This window comes from Buceros rhinoceros, unplaced genomic scaffold (assembly GCF_000710305.1).
Source record: "Buceros rhinoceros silvestris isolate BGI_N320 unplaced genomic scaffold, ASM71030v1 scaffold7723, whole genome shotgun sequence".
Classification (NCBI taxonomy): Eukaryota; Metazoa; Chordata; class Aves; order Bucerotiformes; family Bucerotidae; genus Buceros; species Buceros rhinoceros.
Genome location: NW_010405334.1, coordinates 98,584 through 117,846, shown reverse-complemented (window position 1 = coordinate 117,846; position 19,263 = coordinate 98,584). Strand labels below are relative to the sequence as shown.

General features: G+C 39.7%; 1 protein-coding gene across 1 annotated transcript in view; it reads left to right on the top strand.

Annotated features, from left to right (window-relative positions):
- Window positions 1-17,515, top strand: part of CDH6 (cadherin 6, type 2, K-cadherin (fetal kidney)) — a 49,209-nt gene extending 31,694 nt beyond the window's left edge. The window contains exons 6-11 of the mRNA XM_010133680.1: window positions 574-827; window positions 6,396-6,532; window positions 12,036-12,157; window positions 12,953-13,070; window positions 13,158-13,409; window positions 16,474-17,515. Coding sequence (XP_010131982.1) covers window positions 574-827; window positions 6,396-6,532; window positions 12,036-12,157; window positions 12,953-13,070; window positions 13,158-13,409; window positions 16,474-16,964 — 1,374 coding nt within the window. The 3' untranslated portion in view covers window positions 16,965-17,515. The remainder of the gene's footprint in view (window positions 1-573; window positions 828-6,395; window positions 6,533-12,035; window positions 12,158-12,952; window positions 13,071-13,157; window positions 13,410-16,473) is intronic.
- Window positions 17,516-19,263: the final 1,748 nt, after the last annotated feature.

Below are 19,263 nucleotides of genomic sequence, written 5' to 3'. Positions count from 1 at the left end.
CCCCACATTTCTCGAAGTACTGTTACAAAGAGTCACTAAAAGCTGTTGCTTCAGGTTCTTAACAGAGTGTGATATAGTCACAGCCTATAATAAATTCATGCTTTCCTTGATGGGTGGTCCTGGGTGTCCAGGCAGTAGATGTCTCAGTGTTCTGTTTCAGTGGTGGAATTATTTAAATAATATTTAAACAAGCAGCTCCTAGAAAATCTTCCCACCTTTAGTGTGTAGTGGTTAGGGGCAAGGAACAGACAAGAAAACATCAAAAAACATCAAAACGCCCAAAATGCCAGAAGAAAAGTCATGAAGAGTTATGGCTATTTAAGAAGGAAAGATTAACTGGTGTTTAGGAGATCCAGGCAAAGAATTCCCTGAAAAAAGTGTTTTCTTTCTATAACATATCATCAGCATCATAAAGCCCTGTCTTTCTCCTTTCTGCCGGCATCTAAATTCCAGTTCAGGCTCCTGTTATCTAGCACAGGCCTCTCTATGACATTCCCCCCCTTTTTTGGCTTACCTGACTGCAAGCCCCAGCAATCCCCACAGACCTCTCAAACTTTTTTTTTCTTTTCCCAGGCATTGGATTTTGAAAATAAAAACCTGTATATTCTGAAAGTGGAAGCTACCAATACACACGTGGACCCTCGATTCCTCTACCTGGGGCCATTCAAGGACTCAGCTACAGTCAGAATCCAGGTGGAGGATGTAGATGAACCCCCTGTGTTCAGCAGACCAGCATACATAATGGAAGTGAAAGAAGATGTTCCAATAAACAGTGTAATAGGAGCAGTAACTGCTCAGGATCCAGATGCTGCCAAGAACCCTGTCAAGTAAGCATAGACTATTTCAACTCCTGCATAAATTTTTAACAGCTCTAATTTTGCTTTTTTCATGTCAGCACACACACAAAAAATATCATTTGTAAGAATGAAATTGTTCAGGTATGTTTAAATATGGAGTATTGTAGATGGTAAATGACGTCTCACACTTGAGTATTTCTAGGTACATGTGATTGTGTGTACATGGCTCTTGCATCTTGAACTACTTCGTATCCCCTTCAGTAACAAATGCTTCTTGCTATTTCTACCATGGAAGAATTTACTGCAAAAAGAGCACTAAGAAGATGTTAGTGTTCTTCCATCTTTAAAATTTTTCAGTGCAGTGTGATGCACCCCCTTGGCTACATGACAGGGGGGTGATTCAGTGGCCCTTGCTTCCCCCATCCATCCAGACTTGCTTAACAGAGGCCACATTTACCCTTTCTAAACTGCAAGTAGAAATGCCTTAAGAGCAGCTCCTGTGCTCACACAGACTGATCTCACTTGTATCAGTGTAAGGTTAGCAAGATAAGAATCAGTCTCATGGACTTCATAAATTACACTTGCTATGAATCAATAGACTAGTCTTAGAGGAAGTGGAGGAAATGTTAAGGCTGGAGTAGCTAAACCTAAGCCTTCATTTTCTTGTAAATTAACAGGTACATCTTTTCAGTACATTTGGAAACATACTGGAGTACTTAAGTCATATTGGATACGGTATAAAAGAACTTTAAAATAGTTGCGTGCTTTAATTAAAGTTCATTGCTACTGACAAGGCAGTAAGAAGAGGAAATGAAAAATACAGCAATATTAAATCCAGGTCAATTTTCGGCATGTCTCTGTGTTGGGTGCCTTGGAAATGCAGTAGTATTCTTTAGATCAAAATAGAACAATGCAAGTTTAATAAAAATCCAATCCATCAATACTTTGCACTTCTGCAAACAGCTATCTTTCATCAAGCTATCTTACAGTGTTTATGAGGAATGAGTAAGTTTTAATCTCTCTGTCTTGTGAGAGGGGTAAATATTATCATCATAATTTCCTAGATGAAATAACTAAAGCTAAAATATTTCTGGCAGAAACCCTCCCTGTCTTCAGTTTACATGCAATGTCCTGCACATGAATTTTTGTTCAAGACTAAGCCTCCTACTTTTAATGAAGGTTTACTTTCCTTTGTATCACTCCTTGCAACAATTACATGGAGTTCTGCAGGGGCAGAACACAGTAACTTCAAGGGCAACGTAAGGTTGATAATGCTGGTTTTGGCCAAGTCCTGGGGCAGAATGAACACCTATGGCATGTCTTCATGGGCATGCTCGTATGAAGATGAAAAATCAGTTGGGGTGATACCCAAACCCCTTGCAGCCTTCATATGAACCTCCATTTTTGTTTCTAGTGGCACTGGAGAGTGAGGAGAGTGCTTCCCTGCTTCCTCCTGCTTCCCTGTGGTGATAGCTACAAACATTTGCATTTTGCACCAGAACCAGCTCCTAATTAAAAATGATTTACTGTGCATAGGGATTACACTCTTCATTGCTGAGTACTGCCTACTGGCTCTTTTCTATTAATCGAGTGTGTATGCTAAAACTTACCTGTCTTTCATAGGGCAGTTTTTTAACATGTTATAGGTACTTTGCATGTTAAAGTATCACATAATTATAGAGCAAAATTTAGTAGAGGTGTCAAAACTGATGCAGTACAGCAGAAAAATTGTGTCCTTTATACTCCAATAGCATGCAACAATCATGGTGAAAGAAGAAGAAAAAGTGAGGAAAAGCTTAGAGTACTAGAAGTAAATACAGCAAGAAAAAAACATGAAAATCGGTGAGAATCAGTGAAGGAAATCAGCAAAGAGCAGTAGCGTGAGAGAAGTTTGCTTGCAATAAATGTAATTTTATGGTGCTAATATCTTGGGTATCTCCTAGAATTTAGGAGCAGGGGTTGAGTCTGCATCTTTTTGACAGGGTGATTTATTTTTTTTTTTTTCCAATCATGCAATAGAGATGCTAAATCCAATTTTCACTTTGAGTTTCGGGGAAGATGCAATTAGACTGCATATATATGACTTGTCACTTGCTTGTCAATTTTTTCTTGACGGTTAAAAATAAAATCTGTAGACAGTTGATATTACAATGAAAACTTTCCATTTTCTCCTCTACTCGAGTGAAGATTTCTCTTTTTCAACAAACTGAGCCCTAACTCTGTTAGATGAAAGCCCCTTTGATCCTCCATTAAAGGAAACCTTCACAATATCATTATGAAAATGCATTATGAAAAATTCACACACACATCCCTTCCTGACCCACAAATCTTCCTGACTTGCGGTTACATTAGACAACAAGCTGCTGAACAGAAGAAGAGAGGAAAGCAACAGCAAAACACAAAGCAGATATCTGCTCTGGTTGTAAGACGGCGTAATCGTTTGTGACCTGTATGTTGTTAGAGCTGCATTTCACCGGTCCAGCCCTTATAAATAAGCTTAGCTGTGACACGACATTAAGAAAATACAAAAATACACCAATAGGTGCTTGGGTATATTTGAATATGCATCCATGCATAGCGACATTAATATACTCCTGAGTAACACTCCGCTGTCCAGCTGTGTTATAAAAAAAAAAGTGTTGCATTCTGGTTGTTTGACCTAAACAGAATTACTATGAACCGCTGCACACAGAAAAAAACCCCAAACTCTAACGCTTCAGCACTGCTGTATTGTACATCAGATCTTTTAAAATTGCTAGTTGAATTTTTTTGCTATAGTAACTCCTCAGAGGCATAATGAAGTTCATCAGTCACTGGAACTGTCTCCCTGCTGTGATCTGATTTACTAAAGTATCCCAGATGAAAATGATCTGCAAACAAATGTAAGGCTTAATTTTGTTTGTGTATTTTACTGATGACATATTTGCATGTGTTAGAATCTCTCTTTCACCCTCCCCTTCTTCCTGTTATGTACAAGGGGAGACTGGAATCCGCATAGATACCTTTTAACTTCTTAGTTTGTCAATTCCTCAGAGTTTGAAAGAGATGAACTCCTGTAACCTGACAAACACACCAGCAATTTCATTAAATAAGTGTAAAAATCAGTTTGATGTTGTCTGCTTGATTCTTACTAGGTTATGATCCATAAGTCAGAATCACCACCGATTCACCATAATTAACAGCCCTTGATCAAAAGAGACTGGATTATACAAACTAAGAAACAGAAGTGACAGTCTAGCTTATTAAAATCATCATTCTAGTTAATAGTATAATTAGAATATAATTTAACTGCATTGACCTTGTATGTATTTTCTCTTGGATATGAACAAATAAAATTAACATTTCATTAAGAAGCTGTTCTCTGGTTGGTTTTTGGGTTTGGTGGTGGTTTTGGGGTTTTTTTGTTTGGTTTGGGGGTTTTTGTTTTGGTTTTTTGTGTGTTTAACTTGTCCACAAATGACTGAATACACGTATGGTTTTACAGGGACTTACTTAAATATCTTGCTGAATAAGGGCCTGCAACATACTGTTACAGTTGGCTGGAACAGTTAATCTATGGCAAATCTTGATATTCGTTTCAAATAGGAACACTAGATTTACTGCAAAATGAAAATACCAAAGTTTTCAGCTGAAAGATATGGAAATGAGCTACAGAATATCTGAAAAATAATTGAATTCACAAAATACCAACAAAATATCGTATGAAAGCCTGAATGACTGAACGTTAAAATGAAACATTTACCATATCAAATACTTACTTTGTCAAAATATAAGACAGTCAGGCTGGTTTGTATAAACTTGTTTCCATCAAACATTTCAGCTAAAAATCAACAAATTCACATGTACTGTTTAGATTTGGACAAAACAACACAGCTCGCTGGAGCAGTCCCGTCAGCCAGCGCTGCCTGTCATGTACCGCCTCACATACGCTGTTCAAGCTGATGGTGATGTTACGATGCTGCGTAAAGGAACTGGGTTAGTGACACCACAGCTGACTTCGTGCAGCTGAAATTGCAGAACTGTTAGCCAAGTGACAGCAATGAATGAAATCAGCTCCTGAACACACAGCAAGGTGTGTCTATATAAGTCCTATCAAAAAAAAGTTAGCTTTTTGAATTTCATTTGGTTGTTTCCATAGGAATTTAAAGTGGAAAAAAAACCCAAAACTAGTGCAAATAATTAATACTTGTTAGAGGTTTTTTTTTTTAGGAAGGTAGATTACACTTAAATTCTCATGTTAGAATAAGACCAGTCTAATTTTCTGTGGATATTGTATCCCCCTTTTAATTTTTTACTTGCGAAGAAGGAAAAAAAATGCAGTAACAAATTAATTAGCAAGTTAGTTAATTTTAAACCTTTGTCAGAATCACATGTTTCAACTGGACTCCTCTATTCCCTCCTTCTTCCAGTCAAGGTCCTCTCAGAATTTAAGAGACACTGCATAGGCACTGGGAAATCAGCAGAATGTGTCACACAGCTGGGCAGAGCAGGGAACGGAATTTTTTCTTCAGCTTCTGCATTCCCCTCAGCTCTGTAGGGGCAGTAAACTCTGCCAGTCATTCTCGTGGCCCAGTTTTCACCTGACTGCGTACCAGCTCAGCCGTGTCTTCATCCTTGTCTGGACACAGGGGACAGCAGTAGCTGCCTTGTCTCCATTGACTTGGCTTGCAGGGAGACCAAGGGAGCACACTGGGCTTCCTAAGGCTCTGGCCTGGATTGTACATCAGCACATATTTGGGCTTGAAACAAAGGCAGAATAATGCAATTGTATTCTTGCTTTAGCAACAACAGAGACATATTTCCACCAAAACCTCTGTTACTTATGCAAGAATTTTCTCTTCATGGAGATGAAACCAAGTCACAGCATTGGGATCAGGGTGGTAGCAGCCTCTCCTGTGAACTAGGGAGCTCTGCTTTTAAAGTTAGATTCAGTTCAACAAAAAAAGCAAAAGATCAGATTGAAAATTTGAATCTGTATTTAGACTCTGAGCTCCTCCAGAGCTTGTTAGTATTCATTTTCTGATACAGATTCCATCAAACAGGGCTGAACATGTTAGTTTTAATGAATTATAGCAAACCTTTATGTGGTATGTACCATGGAATAATGAATCTCTGCTCTCTGCTGACTTGATATTGGGGGGCAGGATTTTTAAATGCTGGAAAGTGAAAGGCAGAAATGCACCCCAGCTGTCAAATTTTATATCAGAAATTATTTGGAACAGTTGAGATATCAAACCATAAAAAGTTGGGTTTGTAATGGGAAAGCCAACTCAGCCTTAAAATAAACTTCATATCTTTCAGGACACAGGCTTCACATTTCTCACTAAAAACAAAGCTTTGATGATTCTCAGAGGTATGTAAATTCTGCAGTAATTCATTTATTCAGTGACAATGCTCCACCTTCTGAATCAAACCTCCAATGTATCATTACCCAGTAGCTCAGAACAAGCTCTTTGTGTGAATATATAAAGACAGAAACCTGCACTGAAAATAAAAGGCAACCCCATTTACTGTTTGATGTCTAGCCTTAGAAAATGGTTTAGGAACATAGAATTTAAAAGGAAAATATTCTCCTAACCCCTGCCTCTGTGTTTCCAGGTTCTCCGTAGATCGGCACACCGATATGGACAGAGTGTTCAATATCAATTCAGGAAATGGTTCGATATTTACTTCAAAACCCCTTGACCGGGAAACACTGCTATGGCACAACATTACAGTAATAGCAGCAGAGATCAGTAAGTCAAACCTAAATACCACTGCTGTCCCTGATGTAATGAATTTAGCCTTCTAGCTGAGCGTGTGGAAAGCACAGCTGGACAGATGTCAGGTTATATGGATAGCCCAGTCAATACCAATGAAGAAGCAGCAAATCTGCAAGAGGTGTCTGCAGTTTTCTGTTTACAAGAGACTCAGTTCATGAAGGGATAGCTTAGCAGGGAGGAAGGGTAGCGGCTCTGTGTTTTCGAATCAGTAGTAGCCATTGTTAATTTTGAACATGATTGTTGAATTGTGAATCTGCATGCAGCAAGCAAGATGGTTTAAAGCCAAACTGCATTCCACGGCTCAATTCAGTCTGACCCAAACCGAGTATAGCACAGGCTGGATGTTAACAAGAAGTCTAAGGTGGCTGGACTGAGTGAGGTGCTCAGATCTCAACCAGTTTTAAGGATTTCCATTTTCAACTTCTTTTGTATCCTTTGAAATTACGAGCTATGGTTATAAATCAGTTTGTTACTTAGTCTAGGATTGTTCAGATGAAGTAATCTTAGGATAATACCACTCATGTTTGTTTTAGGAGCTGAAATGCCAGGTATCTAGATAAGGACGTGTATGCTAGGTGACCTTAAAAACAATCCTCTTTGTTTTAATACATCAACTATATGCATGTGGCGTACTCAGATATTAGGGAATGCAATTCCATTTGCTTTTGAAGAGTCACAGTGCCTGTGATTGCAAACCGTGGTGGAAGGGTAGATAGATCTAATTTAAACACCAGTTCTATGACCTCAGGAAGTCTTTGTGCAAGGCAGAAGCTAAATGGCTTTTTAAAAAAAAACCCCAAAAACATACTCTGAGACAATATAAGCTTTAGTCCTTATGTTGTTTGTATGTGTATATGGCTCAATCAGCTGCTAAATGGTGAGAAGAGTGTAAGTAAGGAGTACTCCATTTCAGTTTTCTTTGTTCTGTAGATCTTTTTAAGACTGAAAACTGACCTGAAACAATGCTATTGAGACGAGCAGATGGGGTTATGTACAAGAATAGCGGGCTAAAGCCTACAGGAATTGCTTCTTAATAGTTTTCCCCATCTTGAAAGTGTGTACCTTTTAATGCTAGGTATATGGCTTCAGCAGACCAAACATCGGCTGCTGGTTGACTGTTAGTCAGGTGTTTGCATCTCTATTAAGTCTTTGAAGGAGTGATCTATGGTCAGGAGATGCACATTAGAGACTGGGCTCCTGGGTAGAGGAGGAGAGGGAAAATAAACACCAAAAAAGGAAATAATAGCAAGAACATTCAGGAAGCACACTTACATTGATCCCATCAGAGCTGAAATAATATACAGTGTAGAAACTTGTGCACTGTCTGAAAAAGAACTTAGTATCTATGAGGTACTCGTTTATTTTCTTGCCCTCCTGCCCTAAACAGACCTTCTACTGAAACAAACCCTCTCAACTAAACCTTTTGTGTCTGACACAAATGTCTGAATTACCATTCCTCTTCAGTTTGAATCCTTCCAGGCTGCAACAAGCTACTTCCCAGGCTGTGCTTCACTGAGTCTAGACCAAATTTGGCACTACTGGGTAGGTGCCTTCCAAAGGCAATTTTCTTGGTTGAAATGGAGCTACTCTTTAAACGAGCTTTGGTCTGATCCGGGTTACCTCACCAATATAAGTCTCAAGAGACTGGGCTAGAAAGCACTACTGCTTAATGTCCCTAGCTAAACTCAGTAATTTCTAGCAAGGGTAGCCAAGTCTCATTACATTAAATTCCAGCTAATCACTGATTGCTCTCAGGGACATACCATGACATCAAAGTCCGTGTATATTTCACTGAAGTAATCTAAAAGAAATATCTAGTCAAGTTACAGGCAGGATGTGCATTCAGATGGATGGACACTCACTTTAATATAAAAAAAAAGTTTTTAAAAAAGTTTTTTAAAAAGTTATGAAGTCAAAGAGAAACACCTTTCAGTGATGACTCTTCTTGATTTCATTTTACGGTAGAAAAAAATGGTAATATCTTTGTTTTGCTTTTAATTCTCTCAAGTATTCAGTAAGTGTAGATCGTTCCATTTTTTAATGTTTTTTTCACCAGTATGAGGTGCAGTTGCTCAGCAGCTCAGAGAATCGTGCTGTGAATGTTGTAAACAAATATTTGGTAAAACACTGGGTCAGTACATCTGCCATAGTCAGAAGGCAAACTGGCAATAGAACTCAGTACATGGAGCTACTGATTTACAGCCACAGAATTACAGCTGATTTACAGGAATATTTAAATATTCTTTACTTAACACTTAAGAGTAAATCAAACATTGGCAGGACTTTAAGACCGCTTTGAGGTAAAAAGACTTTAACAGTTGGGCTGCTGAATCAACCATAACATACCACTATAGATGTTAATATATTTAAGCAGTTTGTTGAGTCTTTTGAGCTTATTTTGGATATGGAGCCCAGCAGTAATGTAAACAAATTAACACACGTCAATTAATTTGTGAAAATAATTTGAAAGGTTAAAAAAAGACTTAAAGTTGTATACACATATTTCAACTTCCCTTTCCATTAAATCAGAAAAAAAGACCCATGTACATAGAGCATAGAGTTTTTACAAAGCTTCTATTTATTACAGTCTCATTTTAAATTGTGAGAATCTTAAGCACCTAGAAGTGAAATGAAAATACGTAGTTCATGGTTCAAAAAGCAGGAAAGAAAAAAACCGTAGTTCTTGAGAGGAGAAGAAACACATTTCTGAATATATTTGAATGTATTTATTAGAAAGGTATGCCCTTATAAAATAGTCTTGCCAGTAGTCCTGCGACTTCAGATGAGTACCTTTGATTTCTGCCCATTATAAAAATTCAACATTTGTATTGATGTATTTTAGCATAGAATTCAGCCTAGTCTATATTATACATAAACCATTATACCTTGAATGAATTTAGCCCAATCGTGCATATTGGAAAATGGTTTATACCCAAAGGAATCACATTAACTTCAATGGGACTGTGGAGCTTTAAAGTACAGTATTTTGTCCAAACGACTGAGCTCTGTAATACGAATATACAGTGCCAATTTTGGGGAAGGCATTTTCAAATGTATAAAAGTATGATAAACACTTTATTAGACTCTAACTCAACAAGCTACTATAGTCATAGAATGTTTTGGGTTGGAAGGGAGTTTCAAAGGTCATCTAGTCCAACCTCCCCTGCAGTGAGCAGGGACATCTTCGACTAGATCAGGTTGCCCAGAGCCCCATCCAACCCGACCTTGAATGTTTCCAGGGATGGGGTATCTATTGCCTCTCTGGGCAACCTGTGCAAGTGTTCCACCACCCTTGTATAAAATTTCTTCCTTATATCTAGCCTGATTTTAGTTTAAAACAATCACCCCTTCTCCTGTCACAACAGGCCCTGCTAAAAAGACTGTCTCCATCTTTCTTAAAAGTCCTCTTTAAGCACTGGAAAGCCAAAGTAAGGTGGCCCTCTTCTGGTCCCTCTCCAACAGGCCCATGTCCTTCCTGTGCTGAGGACTCCAGAGCTGGACACAGCACTCCAGGGGAGGTCTCACCAGAGCGGAGCAAAGCAGCAGAATCTCCTCCCTCAACCTTCTTTGATGCTTCTTTTGACGCAGCCCAGGATGCAGTTGGCTTTCTCGGCTGAGCACGCACACTGCTGGCTCATGTCCAGCCTTTCATCCAGCAGTGCCCCCAAGTCCTTCTCCACAGGGTTGCTCCTAATCATGTCGTACCTCAGATTGTATTGACAATTGAGGATTGCCCCAACCCACGTACAGGACCTTGCAGTCGGCATTGTTGAATCTCATGAGGTTCACAAGGGCTTTGTCACACACAAGCTTGATATTACCTCCCTTCCTCTTCAAGTTAGTTTTAAAGCCCTGACAATGAGCCCTGCAACCTCCTGAGCAAAAATCCACTTTTGCCTTTGACAAAGGTGAATCCCATCTGACACCAGCAAGCCTGGTACCACATAGACCACCCCATTATTAAAAATCCCAAAACTGTGGCAGTGACACCAACCATGGAGCCATGTATTAATAGACTAGATATGTCTGTTGCTTCCAATGTCACTGCCCACAACTGGCAAGGAGAGAGGAAAAAATAATGAATGCTTGTAGAATAACACAGAGGCTTAGATCTGCTATATTTTATTGCCCTGTTATTTTCATTTGAATAGTTAAAGTTAAAATGCATTAATAAACTATATTAACATGGGTAGGAAATAAACATAGCGAAACTTGGTGTGAGTACTCTTGAAAGGGAGTAGGAGGGTATTTACTTCAAATTAAACTAATTTCAGTCAAAATCCACCATAGGTTTCACTGTCCCACATTTCCACACACAGATGCTGCCAGGCACTGAGGTGGATATGTCTGGGTCACCTGGCCTTGATCGTTCTTGTGTAATACAGAGTAAAAGGACACAGATCAAGTCCTGGCAATGTCTCCTGGTTTCCTTTTGATTGGTGATAACAAATTGGTTTGGGGGAGGATCTTGTCTCTTTAGGAGTCAATGGTTGTTATGATGTGACCTTTTTCCCCATAATATTGCCTGCCTCACCATTTGTGTCTCCCAGGCAAGGTTGCTCCTTGATGCCTTTCTTCCTAATTTTGTGTGTCTTCTTGACTAAAGCCCATCTCCCCAACAGGAAAAGGAATGATCCCACAGGATCAATAGTCCAACAAGTAAAGGAATCATCTGTACAATGCGATGCATTTCCAAATGTTTTCATTTTTATCTAGAAAGATGACAATATTTTCACCATTCATTATTTTCATTATGCTCAGTAATATCCTTGTCAAATTCAATCTTTTGGCACTATGCAGTCCTTATACGGAAAAAAACCTGTTTACATGTGCAGATCTGCAGATTCTATACAAAGCTTATGTTCTTCAGCTGATATATTTTAGTGTTAACTCTAGAATGTCAGACAAATCAATTCACAGCCACAGTTGCTATTTATACAACATAACGGTAATCATGGCAGATTAAGGAACTGTTATGAGATTTGTAGGAAACAGAATATTACACATAACAGGTGGAGAGGAAAAGAAACCCCACTAAACACCATCTTCGTGTTGGGTCTTCCTGTTTCAGAGTCAAGGAAGGGAATATGTTCTAGAAATTTAGTTGTCACCAAACAGTATCAGTTAAGCTAATAAATAGATTTCACTTAATCCCAGTATTATATTTAAATATATGCATATCATACATACATTTGTAGTCATACTTGGAGTGTTTAGAGGAATTTGTAAATCCTGGACTCCTACCCAATCTTGACTGTATGACTTACCCAGAATCAGAATAATAATAACAACACAGCATGATTTTGGGGAACTCACCCCATAACACATTCCCCAAGATCGACAGACTTAAAGTGGAGTGTTGTGAGTGAGAAGAATTAAAGCAACAAGCCCCTAAGACTGTTCTTTTCTTCTTCTGCACTGAGAGAGTAATTGAAGTTAAATAAAATCTCTGTTCTTTCTGGTTTTATCATTTCAGACAACCCAAAACAAAGCAGCCGTGTCCCAGTGTTCATTAAGGTTTTGGATGTGAATGACAATGCTCCAGAGTTTGCCATGTTTTACGAGACCTTCGTCTGTGAAAATGCAAAGGCAGAACAGGTGTGTTGTTTGCTTGTATTAAGAAAACATTCAAAATTAATTGGGTTTTTCTACTACTCTTGCACCACCTCATAGAGAGGTATACTTTGCATCAAACTGTCAGTTTTCCAAAGTTAAACTAAACAGTGGCTGCACAGTATCTGATTACACTCTAATATTCTTGCAGGTAATGTGACAGTATGTTTTAGGCTGTTGTTTTCTGTACTGCACCTTGTTATCCCTGATCCATTTTCATTCTGTCATTCTCTGCTTTATGCAGGCACTTCCACTGTCTCCTTCAAAAATGCTTTCAGGTCTGTACCTGTTACAGGTCCTGTCTGTGATATAACTACTTCCTGCCAGATAACTCTCACTCTACTAGCACCATTACTAAATGGTTCAAAGTAGCAGATAATTTGAAAGATTCAACCAAACAATTCCTGTGACATGAGATTTGGGTAGATAAAGAGAGTCAGCTTGGACTGTCTCACTTTTCATTTCTATTAGTTGTCACATGGAAAGGTTTCCTACCCATCCGGAGTTGCATCAACCCAAGCCTGCTTTTGAATTCAACGTGGTTTTCCTGCCAGCTTTCAAATTCATTATGTTACTGGCTGGTGGTATGAGATACAATAGCACAGTGATCCTAAGCAGCACTGACAGCACATGGATCACTTTTCTGAAGTTCACCATAGCAGCATCAACTGCCTTAAATCAGAAGAACAAAATTAATGCAATAAGATTGCTTAATCCTAGAGTACATAAATAAGCATAACTCCACTGACTTCAAAGGTAATTTTGTTCTTATTGTTTCAGCTGATACAAACATTAAGTGCTGTTGATAAAGATGATTCTTACAGTGGACATCAGTTTTCATTCTCCTTAGCTCCTGAGGCAGCCAGCAGCTCAAACTTCACACTACAGGACAACAGAGGTGAATTTCTGTGAAGACTTTTCTCTATTATCTCATCCTTGCTTTCAGTCTTCAGATGAAGATTTAATGAGTGCTTTGTGTTTCCAGACAATACAGCAGGGATTTTCACCCGAAAAACCAGATATAACCGGCATGAAATGAGTACCTACTTCTTGCCAGTGGTAATATCAGACAACGACTACCCTATCCAGAGCAGCACTGAAACAGTGACTATTCGAGTATGTGCTTGTGACCATCGAGGAAAGATGCTGTCCTGTAATGCCGAAGCCTTAATTCATCCTACTGGTCTTAGCACTGGGGCTCTTATTGCCATTCTCCTCTGTATCATTATATTACTCGGTGAGTAGCTCAGAGGCATTTTGTTCCTTTCGTGGTTATTTTGCATTGGTACAATTGATTATGCCAAGTCTAGGATGAGAGCAAAGAAAAGACATCCTTGTTTTATCCTGCATTTATATCATTGTATTTTCTCCTCTGAGGGATGGTACAGATATGCTGTAGAGAACACATCCTATCTAATCTTAGTTATTTAAAAGATAATGATGTCAAAACAAGAGGAGACAGCTGGGGTCCACCCTCTGGTCAGTGGAAGTAGACAGGCATGTGTAGAGAGACATTCATTCCATCTCTTTATTGGTATCTGAGGTGAACCAGATTAATCACCCTCCTCAGGTGTCCGTCTCTTTCTGCTGCCCACAGAAGGAGACCAGATAATTGTTTAAAAACTAAGTTATCTTCCCATGTCTAAACTGAGGAGAAACAAGTCTCAGTGTTTCTGTTCTGATGGAAAAGGATGCTGAAAGGGGGTGGCTGCTAAAGCACTGTCTCAAAAGTCGCAGGGTCCTCCCTTTCAAGCACCCGTGAATATGAAGTGGTTGGATCCTGAGTGTGGAGGGTGTACATTTCTCTGGCTAGATCACTTACAGGTGGTCAATATTTATTTTTTTTGTAAAACCAAGGACAGTTTGCAACATGTCTCACATTCCTCTCACTAGGTTCCACCCCTTTTGCACAGCAAATGGAGATGATTGGTCCCCTCAGTAATAGGGCTTTAGCCATAGTTCGCTCATCTGGGAAGAACTGTACAACACAACACAGGCAGTTCTCAGGGAGAAGTTATTAGTCACCTTTAGTATCTGGTCAGAAAAGAAGGGAGTCAGACCACTATATAGCAGTATGGTCAAGCAGGGGAGAAAATGTTTCCTTGGTGATTCCACTTTCTATCATACCCATTATCTTCCTCAGACTCGCTCATCACCACTGCAAAGAAAATTTCCCTCTCCAGTGATAAGTCAAAGACTGTGTTGAGCTTCTCAGACTTTAACATGGCTTGCCCAAATAACCACTAACCCATTTTCGGAAAAGATTCCCACAATAACAATCTTACCCTTAATTTACCATTAAATTCATTTTTCAAAACACGCTATCGTTGCCTTTAAGGGACGAGCTCACTTTGTATCAAGTTCCTTACCAGAAAAGAAATCTAATATCAGCTGCAGATAGTCTTACACTCATTAGTACAACTGTGCTCATTAGTATCAATCTGACATTAAACGATTTCCTGTTTTATGTCAATCGAAAATAATCGATTCTGTGTGCTAAGCAGCACTTTCTGTCAATTACTGCTCGCGCCACCATGCAGCATAAGCAGATTTTCAATTAACTCAGCTATATAATTTTCTATTTTCAGGCAGGTTGCAGGGTTTGCATGCGAAACCACTACTGAGTGAAAAACAATACTCTGGGCAGACCTGAACCACAACTTAAAGTTTAGCAGCAACAAAAAATGCCTGTAAATTGCTAGGTTTATTTGCAGTTTGAGTAAGTCTAGCGGCTTATCGGGAGGCCCCAGATCCTGCTAAACACTGACATGCAGATAAAGGTGATGTACTTTAGCGTATAACTTCTAATGGGTTTTTTTGCTTGCAACTTCATCACAAAATAAGAAAATCCAAGCATCGCGAATGTGACATAATCATCAAAGCCTCACCCTTGCATATTCTGTGTAACACCTTTCTTGTAAATGAGACACTTCAGCAACCATTTAATGCAAAAGCTATCATTCCTACACCTTCTCAGATCAATCTACAGGTCGCTATTCCAGAAGCCCATTTAAAATCAACAATGTGTTTTTCAAGTTCTCCAGAATTTTCTACAGCTCTCTCTCTCCCTCACGTAGCCCTTTCCCCAAACCTCCCACGTAGTGTTTCAGCTTTACACTCTTAAGGAAGAACATTCTCTCTTACTGCATTTTTGCACAGCAGCACAAAGAAGCATTGCTCAGATTAGGACCCTTGTGTGTCACCGTAAGCAAATTTTCTGATTCGCTTTGCTTTGCTATGAAGGAGCTATAAAGACAGAAAGATATGTTTTTTCTTGGAGTTTGAACAGCAGAGCTGAAGTACTGGACACTGAGGACCTCAGACCACCAAAGCAACAGTGATGGTAGTAATACATCTCTGCTCCTTGCTGCTGTGCATTTGTAAATATTCAGCCATTTACCATATTAGGGTAGAACCCAGCTAAGAAATTCAAAATTAGCTTCTAAAGGAAATAAAACTTTGAACATATCCCCTTCTACTTTCTGAGTTCCCTTCTCCAATAGTACCAGTTATCACTATTGAGGAAAAATATTTAAATTCGGCTCTTGGCCTTGGAGAGAGCTTCTGCCCTCCAAATAAATGAAAAATAAATGTATATACACACTTTAGAACGAAAGGCATGAAAAATCTGTTTGAGAAATCTCATGCCTTTGGCAGATTAAAAAATACCATTACCATGTCTCACCAGTCTAAGATTCAAGCCATGTACTGTTTTTTGAGGTGAGGTACATTGTGAAAACATGCCAGGGAAGTTAATAAAACTTGGGCTTTGTGTTGGCTGAAAATCCACTCCGTACTCCAAGCTTTTTTTCCAGAGGAGGATAGGTTTACTTATCTTGAAATGCAGCTTTGCTAACCTTTTATCATAGCCCAGTAGATACGAGCCTTGTGCATAGCACAAATCGCATCTCATCCCAGGGGTTCAAGGTAAATAATGTTACTTATTGTGGAAAAAAGTGTTTCTTCCTTCCCAACTCTCATGAAACAAGTTCTGTTCTCAAGGCAGCAAAATTGCTATATGACTCTGGGTAAAAATGTGCCTACCGACAAAAAGATACTCCACTTGTCTTCTTACAAGCTTGACATCTCCTTTCTTCTAATGCATATCCATGCCATTTCATCTCCCAAGGTACTCACAGGCAGAGCAAGAACAGTCTGAAAACCTGTCACGCGTGTTTGCAGTTTTGCAAAACACCTTTTAAAACTTTGAATTCAAGCAGAGGTGCAGCATTTCCTCTGGGTTTTAATGGAGTTAGGGATTAACCTTTCCCTTTCTCTCCCTCTGCTATTTTCGTTTCCAGTTACAGTGGTCCTGTTTGCAGCACTGAGACGGCAGCGGAAAAAAGAGCCTTTGATTATTTCCAAAGAAGACATCAGAGACAACATTGTCAGTTATAACGATGAAGGTGGTGGAGAGGAAGACACCCAGGCATTTGATATTGGCACCCTGAGGAATCCCGAAGCCATAGACGATAATAAATTACGCAGAGATATTGTGCCAGAAACACTTTTTATGCCACGAAGGACTGCAACAGCACGAGATAACACGGATGTCAGAGATTTCATTAACCAAAGGTTAAAGGAAAATGATACAGACCCAACGGCACCCCCCTATGACTCGCTAGCAACCTACGCGTATGAAGGTAATGGTTCGGTGGCCGAATCCCTCAGCTCCTTGGAGTCAGTGACTACAGATGGAGATCAGGACTACGATTACCTCAGTGACTGGGGGCCTCGGTTTAAAAAGCTGGCGGATATGTACGGCGCAATGGACAGTGACAAAGACTCTTAATATGCTGCCTTTTTCTTTTTTGTTTTCACCCTTACTCATTTTCAGAAACAGCATTGAGACATGTGAAATGGCTATTTCTTTCTATTTCTCCACAGCTGTGTGAAAGGGTTCTCTGTTCCACCCGTAAGAATTGTCTAATGACTGCAGCCTGTGTGGATCAGCCGCCAGAAAACTTTTTCTAGAATCATTTTATGAGCTTCCAAAACGCAAAATTTTATTTTTTAGTGCATCCAGTTTACCAAACAAATCTTACAGGCATAGAGGTAGTGGAGGGGAAAAAAAGGATCAGAGGGGGAGCAATATTTTTACTTGTTCTGCTTATATTGTAAGTTGGACTATGTTACTGTTTAAGCTCACTTGCTCTTTTTACTTGTATTGAGACTATTCCGCTCAGACAACTGCTCTGTCAATTGTGTATTGCACATCCCGATGTGATGAGGTACCCTAGTTTACCCTGTGTATTATAGTCAAAAATAGTGGTGATGGAATGGAGGTTTATTATACAAGTAGAGTAAGCTGGGGCAAAACATCAAACAAGCATTCTACTCACAAGGAGAGTCGAAAGGCCTAATGGTCATTCAAATCTAAGTGTTTTTCTGGAACTCGCCTTTGCCCCCAATGCACCGAATCATACTAACACACACATATATATAGTCCATTGACTGCTCTGTATATATTCTTCTGACCTAGCATTGCTGCAGAGGTGTGCGTGTGCATGTGTGTGCGGTCAGCAGCCCCAATATCTAATTCTTGGATGGTTTCCCGGTGCTAACCTAGACTTGCCTTGTGATACGGGGAAAGTCAACTAATCCAGCACCAGATTAGGTCGTGACTTGGAGGAAGGAGCAGATTATAATTGTGTTTTTCTTCTTACTTCTTTGGTTGGTTGGCCTCCACCTCCACATCGGTTCAGTGATGGCCACTGTGCTGGGGAGTGGGGAGTGAGGCTTTTCATACCCGTCTACTTCTGCTTGCTCTCACGTGCAGGAGGGGAGTAGTAGCCTCAAGTAACTGCTGACTGTTGGGGCAAAAAGAGCAACTGTAAAGGAGGAAAGTGCTTTTTTTTGTCCCGACCTTCCCTGCCTGAATGCCCAGGGTGACTTCCAACACAGTCTTTGCTATCTGCAAAGTGGGGAAATAATGCCTACCTCATCAGCATGTTGCAAGAATTATGTAAGTCATTTGGAAAATGCTTTAGAGATGGAAAATGCTGGCATTCTGCCAGAAGTAATTTCTCATGCTTTTGGGTGGTTGTTTGCTGGGTTTTTTTCCCAAGATTCAAGCCCTGAATGCACAAGTAAGAGAGAATCAGTTGTCATTCCAGTGGTCTAGAAAGTAGGGTTTATAACTGTAACTCATTTTATAAATAAACTGCTCAGCCAGGGTTGTTAAAGACTTCACAAAAAGGTAAAATTTTAAACACAAGACCCTCTGTGTGTGTTTATCTGCTTTGCCAAGCTAAGTAATTTTTGTCCAGGAGTGGGGGAAGATGCCGTAGTCTCAAGCAAAACCAATTTTCTTTACAGATTGTACACCGCTCAGTATTTCTGTAGGTGTGTCAAACACATACAGTTGCTCCTTTTCAAATCCAGCCATCTAGGAGAGGCTATCGGGAGAAAATCCTAAGGGTATGCCATGGGACATATCCAGTTCCAGGAGCTAAAAGCCTCCCTGTGTCCTGAAGTAGGGGCACAGGCCATGGCACTGTGCCAAGGAAAGAAAGAACTCTCTTTTTAAAATTTTTTCTTTTGATATACGCTGTAACTAACTAATCTCGTTTGTTTCATTCTGAAACAGTATTTCATACCAGAATTACAGGCATGGATCTATTTTCCCCCTCCTCTGAATCTTAAGTAAATCAGTTTGAAAACTATACAACAGCTCCAAATTAAAAATAGAGAAGGGAAAAATGTTAATAAACTGAAAATTAAAAGGGATTAGTGTTTAATCCCTGGAATTCATTACTCAGAGTTAAGTAAAGAGAGCAGCAAGATTCCCAAGCATTAGACTTTTACAAGGACGGTGACATAATTTCAGGTTTTGCGAACCAGCCCACAGTGAAGAGGATGAGCCAGCCACACTGCGGTGCCCGGCTGGGACTGGGAAGGGGTCCTTTGCAGTGGAGAGCACTGCACGTTTATAGGTTTAGGGCAAGGCAGCTAATGGCTTGCAGATGCCCAGCATGATAGATCAGAGGGGTTCTAGGAAAAGAGGAGCAGAGTTTCAAAGAGTCCTGAAGCCCCAGTCTCAACTGACGCCTCTCACAATGCTTTAATCCAGCAGAACGAGGTGCCCTACT